This window comes from Arachis ipaensis, chromosome B05 (assembly GCF_000816755.2).
Source record: "Arachis ipaensis cultivar K30076 chromosome B05, Araip1.1, whole genome shotgun sequence".
Taxonomy (NCBI): domain Eukaryota; kingdom Viridiplantae; phylum Streptophyta; class Magnoliopsida; order Fabales; family Fabaceae; genus Arachis; species Arachis ipaensis.
The window spans coordinates 124,919,387-124,926,780 of record NC_029789.2 but is presented as its reverse complement, the minus strand read 5'-3'; the positions used below and the strand labels follow the sequence as shown (position 1 = coordinate 124,926,780).

The 7,394-nt window shown below is 40.0% G+C and overlaps 2 protein-coding genes across 3 annotated transcripts in view; both read right to left on the bottom strand.

Moving 5' to 3' along the window:
- LOC107644030 (protein farnesyltransferase subunit beta) overlaps positions 1-3,590 on the bottom strand; it is an 8,114-nt gene extending 4,524 nt beyond the window's left edge. The window contains exons 1-3 of one of the 2 annotated variants that reach the window (XM_021124414.1): positions 3,204-3,590; positions 191-365; positions 8-94 (exon numbers count right to left, since the gene is read on the bottom strand). In XM_021124414.1, the coding sequence (XP_020980073.1) occupies positions 8-94; positions 191-312 (209 nt within the window). In that variant the 5' untranslated portion in view covers positions 313-365; positions 3,204-3,590. Of the gene's footprint in view, positions 1-7; positions 95-190; positions 366-3,203 lie in introns of those variants that run through there. The other variant, XM_016347806.2, reaches the window with a different exon arrangement.
- LOC107641035 lies at positions 5,073-5,903 on the bottom strand. The gene is made up of 2 exons (XM_016344543.1): positions 5,406-5,903; positions 5,073-5,318 (listed from the first exon to the last, which is right to left on the bottom strand). Exons 1-2 carry the CDS (start codon positions 5,901-5,903, stop codon positions 5,073-5,075), a joined length of 744 nt encoding a protein of 247 aa, XP_016200029.1.

Sequence of the window (7,394 nt, the reverse complement as noted above, 5' to 3'; positions counted from 1 at the left end):
GAGAGACTTGGCATCAAGAACGGAAAAGTTGGGACCGAGATGGCGAAGGCCTTTGGTGAGAAACTCGATGTGCTTATCGCGCTGCAGCTCCAACCTATCATATCATATAACCGGTTAAACAGAATTGGGAGAATGATTAGAGAAAACAGAGAATAATTAAGAGGATTAAGTGAGTGAGTGAGTTAGTTACATGAGTGATTGGGCGTTGGGAGGGATCGTCGCGAAGAGCTGGTAAATCTGGAACACTTGCGACTCAACCATCCACTGGTCACGCTGGCTCACTGTTGGACTCGATGATGTCATTTCATCCATCTTCACATGCACGGTAACGGTTCGTCACAGGCTCGCAGCTCCTGTTTTCACATTATTTATTCAGAAAGATTGAGACATAGGGTGTAGTACGGTTAAATGAAAGGGAGGATGAATCTGGAACATTGCACTTTAGGACTAGGTAGCATAGTTATCAGAACCGGTAATTGACCTGGTCATACAACCGGGTCACCGGGATACTAATTCAACCGGTGGATCATTTATTCAACCCGGTTGACCCAGTCATAATTAAATAAATATATAGAACTATAAAAATAAAATTAAAATTAAAAATTAAAATGCATATCTTCACAAATATATTAATAAAAATCAAGTATCAATTTAGACATAATTAATGATGCAAAAAAAGATAATAAATTAGTCACTAATACAAAATACTTTCTCAATTTAAATGAACAAGAGAAAACAAAAGATAACACAATCGGTTAATCAAATCCAATGAGTGATCATAAAGTTGACATCTATATCTTCATAGGACAAATTTGGAGATTGACCAACATTTTCCTCATTTTGATTTGCATCTATGTCTTCCATAGCATTGTTTCTGATGGTGTTTGTGATGAAGACATTTTTAAAATTCTAACAAAAAAAACCAAAAGATTTACCACAACAAAAGATTTAATTAAGTGATTATTTAATTAAGACAGCAAGTCAGCAATAAATTTAAAGTTCAGTGATGATAATCAGCAACAATTCAACTGAGCGATGTTTTTCAGCAGCAAAAAAAATTAACTCAGTGATATATTCAGCAACAAATTCAAGTCACATCAACAAATTCAGCTCATTGATAATTTTCAATAATAAATTCAACTATGATCATTTTCAGCAACAAAAACTTTACCTCCAAATATGATTTACAACAATAAAAAATTTAGCTAAATCATTATTTCAATAACACGGCAACAAATTCAACAACCAATGATTTAGCTAAGTGATTATTTAAACAAAACAACAACAAATTCAACTCGGTGATGTCCAATTATCCAGCAACAAATTAAATTGCTAAGTGATATGTTCAGCAACAAATTCCACTTACAACAACAAATTCAGCTTATTGATAATTTTCAACAACAAATTCATCTATAATAATTTCCAGCAACAAAATCTTTACCTCCAAATATGATTTAAAGCAACAAAAAAAATTTAACTAAGTCTTGGAACCAAGGTTTTGAAAACCGGACCGGTCATCGAACCGTTCTAGTCACTAGTTCACTAGTTTACTGGTCCAACCGGTCCAACCAGTGATTCAACTGAAAAAACCGTTTTAGAATAAAATAATAAATAAATTATAAATAAACATCCTAAAATATAATTATAGTATAATATAAATCTTAAAATATCTTCGAAATTTAAAACACTACATAAAATATCATCAACCTAATCCATATGATCTTATCAAAATACAAACTCAAAAATTAAATAGTAAAGAAACATATCTAAATATTAAATCCCAACATCATGATTTATCAATCATCAAAATCCACAAGAACTTGTTGCAAATTTGCTTCGGTGGATTAGGATTAGGATTAGCAGCATCATTCGAAATTAATAAAAGTTTTATTAATCTCTATTTGATTAATACTATTATCCATAACTGAAAATAATAAAAGTTTTATTAATTAAAACAAAATTAAAGACCAGCCACAGCACAATGAAAAATCAAAAAATTATCAACATGACCATATCTAAATTCTGCCACCAACATTCAGCAACAAACAAAGAAATAAAAACAGCAGGACATTCAGCAGCAAAAACACCATTACCAACAGCATTCAGCATTCAGCAACAAAAATTATCATTCAGCAACAAACAGGGCATTCAACAACAAAAATTAGCATTCAACAACAAAGTGTGATCTTATCAAAATACAATCTCAAAAGTTAAATAGTAAAAAGAAATATCTAAATATTAAAAACCAACATGAAGATTTATCAATCATCAAAATCCATAAATTAGAACCTTGTGACTGACTATTATTCGAACTAGGTGGATTAGGATTAGCAGAATCATTTGAATTAGGAGGATTGGCAGACGAATTATTACTCAAACAGGCATTATAAGCAACTGCTTCTTGATTATAACTAAATTCAATAAATCATAATCCAAATTAAAAACAGCAACAGAACGGCTAGAAATCCAATAATCATCCATAAGACTATAGAACAAAATCAGTAACAAATCCATTACTCAATTTCAGAAACAAATCCATTACTCAATTTCAGAATCAGTAACAAATCAGTAACAAAAGCACATATTAGAACAGAATCAGTAACATATCAGAAATCAATCACTAACTTCAGAGTTCATATTCACAAATCCCTAATCCAGCGAACAGGGGTTGAAGACTTCGAGCACGAGGGAAGCTAGATGACGGATGGCGAGCTTTGAGTGCGACGGACGGCAGCAGTATGCCCCTCCTTGTGGCGGTGGTGTAGGCTTACAGTGCTAGGGTTTTGTGATTTCTCTGACTGAAAGAAAGAAAGGGAGAACGGGAGAAAGAAACGAAGGAGCTTCCCATTTTGTGTAAACCGGCCGGGTTCCGGTTCGGTCTGACCGGCCGGTTCAATGGTTTTTAGACGGTTTTTTTATTGTCGGTTATATGCCTGACCGGACCGTTAATACTGCCGGTTCGCGGTTAAACCGGTCCGACCGGTCGGTCCGGTCTGGTTTTCAGAACATTGCTTGGAACAGAGAACATAACATTTTGCCGTATTAAGCGAACCGGATCCTCTACAGTATGAAGTTGCTTCTGATCAGAAGCTTCGTATTTATTGAGTTATCTTTAACTAAATCATTATTTCAGCAACAAATTCAAGGTATAGTGATGATTTACAGCAATGAAATTGAAAAAAAATAACAGGGCCAAAGGAAGCTCACCTCAGCACCTGCTCAGGGACAAAATGACAGCGAAGGAAGGAAGCTGACCAACTGAACTGACGGCCGAAGCAAGAAGATGACAACGACCACCACCTGAGGGACCAGATGCTGGTTCCGAATCTAGTTCTTCCGCTAGGGAAGCGAGCGCAGGATGGTGGCGACTGAGCTTGAGACTGTGAGGACTGAGAACACAGAGCGCGACGAGTGGCTGAGTCCAAAACGGTGAGTGCCAGGCCGAGAGAGAAGTGAGACACCGGAGACGAGAGTGGCGTGAGACGGTGAGAGAGGCGAGAGAGCTTGAGGGAGAGAGTGGCAAGAAAGAAACCAGAGCAGAGAGATGTTGGGGCTTCAGGGGTGGGTAGGGTCGTGGCTCATTCAGATTAGGGCATTCTGGGTTGGGGCGAGGAAACGACGCCGTTTCTATTTTTTTAAAAAAAAACATAAGCATATAAACATGTAGGGTCACCAGCAATGTTTTAAAAACCGGGCTGGACTGATCGGTTCGACCGGGTTAACTGGAAACCGGTCATTTGGTCGATCCGGTTGATGTCTAAAACCATGCTGCAAAAAACCGGTTAAAAAAGGTAAACCGACTAAACCGGCCGGGTTTTTAAAATATCCGATTCTCTAATCAACACTAAGAACACCGCTCCCCCTTCAATATTCCACAAACGCACAAAGCCTCAAATTGACCAACCCTAACCCTATCAGAGCAAAATCAACAAAGCTTTTCAACCACCATCATCCCCTACCACTCTCGGCGGTGACAACCAGTGATTGCCATCCTTTCTTCTCGAAGGTATTCTTTCCTCCTCGTGTCGTCAAGCCCGAGGGTGCCGTCAAGCCTGGACCTATCCTCCTCGTCGTTGTCAGAAGTTCGTCAAGCCCAGACCTGTCATCGTCATCGTTGAGCCCGAGGATGACGTCATTGCCGCCAAACTTTTCTGTTGCTCGATGTCGCGAACGTCTACTCAGCCCTGTTCTCCTCGCCATTGCAAACGTGCCTGTTCTCCTCACCATCGTTCAAGTGCCTCCAGAAGCTTCCTTCCTCCAATAACAAGTTCACCTACAACCGCAACAACCACACCTTTAACTTCCTCGTCAATAATGGCTTCAGTCGGTTCTTCTCTTTTTCTCTCTAGATCTGTTTTCCTCTTATTCAATTTTGTGTATATAGCATTTTTGCTTTGATGATTGTTAGCGTGAAATTCTCATTGTGTTTGAGTGATTTGAAATGCTGCATTGCCATTTTTCAGTTTACTATGTTGTTGCGGATGAATTTGTTGGAAGGTAAGTTCCTATTGCGTTTCTGGAGCGAGTGAAGGATGATTTTATTTCAAATATGGTGCCTCCGATAAGGCCAGTACTAATGCTGCTGCCAACAGCCTTAACAAGGAGTTTGGGTAATTTTGCTGTAATTGCTGTAATGGCTGAGGTTTTATTTTACTGTAATTGTTGTATGTATATTTGTAATTTGTAATTTGGTTCTGTTTTGTCCCTTTGTTTTATTCTCGGTGAAGGTATGCTATGTTGCAAGTTGTAACTGCAACTAAAGCATGAAGTTGAGTTTTAGACTTTTTTTTTCTGAGGTTGTACCAATTTTTTAAGAGAACTGTTTGGAAGGATTGAATGTTAAAATAGAAGTTGGTCAATTATTGGTAAATCTCTTTTCTTTTAGGATTTTCAGGGGTAGGGGATGGTTTGTTTTGCACATCTTGAAAAAATATTGCTGCTGAGATTGGTTCATAGTTTTTTTTTTTTGAAACAAAGGAAGCTCAACACATTAGAGTGGAGCGTGAGCAAACATACAAGAACTAAACCTGCATACAACAGTTACTAATCCTTTGTCATCTCCGATATTGCCATCAACAACCAAAAGGATCATTATCAGTCCATTCTTTGTAGCTAAAAAACGACTTTCTCTTTATGATATCAACACCTGTTTCTTTATTCTTGAAAATTCTCGCATTGCGCTCCAACCAGATGTTCCAGATCACTGCAAAGAACCCAGTCAGCCAAGTCTTCTGCGTTTCTTTCCTATAGTGCATGGTAGTCCAACTCTCAAACAGTTCTTTCATGGTGCCAGGAATAGTCCAATCTCTATCCCAAGCCTTCAACCACGCACATCATACCTGCCATGTGAACTCACAATACAGAAATAAATGCTGCACAGATTCTATCTCCTTTTTACATAGTACACAAATATTATCACTGTTAAGAACAATGCCTAGTCTACTTAACCTTTCTTTTGTATTAACTCTACCAACTAGCACAAACCATCCAAAGAGCTCAATTCGCGGAGGTACCACCCCTCTCCAAATTGAACTAGTGAAATTATAGCTCGTAATCTCGTCTGATAAAGTCTCCGATTGTAGTACCTGCAGAAAAGAATTAGTAGAAAAAATACCTTTTTGATCAAACTTCCAAATAACATTATCCTCTCTACCAGTTGATAGCTTTACTGGCCTTAATCTCTCATGAAGATGATGGACAAGTTCCGATTCCCATTGGAACAACTCTCTCCTCCACTGAAAATTCCAAACCCAATCTAACCCGTCCCAAAACCCACACTCCCTAATCACAGATCCCTGCTGGTTTGAAATAGAGAAGAGCCTTGGAAAACTTGCTTTCAGGGGGCCACCTTGGACCCAGTTATCTTCCCAGAAGAGTGTTCTCCTTCCATTCCCTACTTCCATCGCCAGGCCACTAATCATTTTTTCCTTCATCCTCTGCTCTTTTACATTCAACTGACATATGTCCTTCCAGGGCCTCCTTTTACCGGTAGAATCTGATTTGCAAGCATTACATGCGGATTCAATTTGTTACACGAGCAAACAATCTTCTTCCACAAAGAGCAATCCTCCTTTGAAAACCGCCACCACCACTTAAAAACAGGGCTGTGTTCCTAAGAACTGCATCCCCAACTCCCAAACCCCCAGCCTTTTTCAGGGCCTGTACCGCCTCCCACTTAACTAGAGGGATACCATAATTATCGTCCTCCTTACACCACATAAAGCTCCTCTGTAACGCAATCAGCTTGTCAGCCACCGTTTTCCACAAGCTGAGCTTCGATTCCACCTTTTCTATGATAGGCTTCCAAGTCTTTACCAACCGAGGATTCGCACCTAGAGGGATCCCGAGGTACCGAATAGGTAGCACCGCTTGCTTACAACCCAGAAGGCCACACACATGCTCCACCCACTCCTGCTCACAGTTCACTGGAATCAGATTCGACTTATCAAAATTGATGCTCAACCCAGACATCAGCTCAAAACACCTCAACAGCCTCTTATAATTCACAATTGTCTCTGTCTCTGGAGGACAAAATAATATAGTATCATCTGCAAACTGTAGGTGTGACAATTCGATACAATCTCCCCCGACCAGTAGCAGAGCGATGCGCCCGTTCCTGACGGCTTCCCCCAACATCTTATGCAGAACATCGACCACAAGCATAAATAGAAGGGGAGACAGAGGGTCTCCTTGTCTGAGGCCCCTCTCCATGTTGAACGGCTTGGAAGGCGACCCATTACCCAGGACTGACATAGTGGCCGTACTAACACACTCCTTCACCCAAGTCATCCATCTGTGGCCGAACCCCATCTTCTGAAGCACAATATCAACAAAACTCCATCTGGCTCTATCATAAGCTTTTTGAAAATCCAACTTAATAATAGCCGCTTTCTTTCGCCGCGACTTGAGCCAATGAACCGTCTCACATGCTATGAGCGCGCCGTCATGAATTTTTCTACCCTTCACAAACGCACTCTGAGTTTCTCCTACCAAGCCTGGCATAACCGATCTCATCCTTCTCACCAGTACCTTCGAAATCACCTTATACACACACTCCACCATACTAATCGGGCGGAAATCCTTGATCTCCTTAGCCCCGACAAACTTCGAAGCAAGCGTCACCCATGTGATATTCGCATCAGTTGGTAGCTTAGCACTTTGAAAGAACCCCATCACAGCTGCAGTGAATTCCATACCAATCTCCTCCCAACATTTTTTTGATGAAGTTCATATTAAATCCATCACTACCTGGGGCCTTAGAAGATTCACAATCCCATACTGCCTCCCTGATTTCCTCCATCGTTGGCAATACCTCTAGAGCTTCAGCCTCAACCCCATCAATCTGTTTCAACAAACCATCCCGAACACCAATCCTCAGAACATAGTCCTGTCGA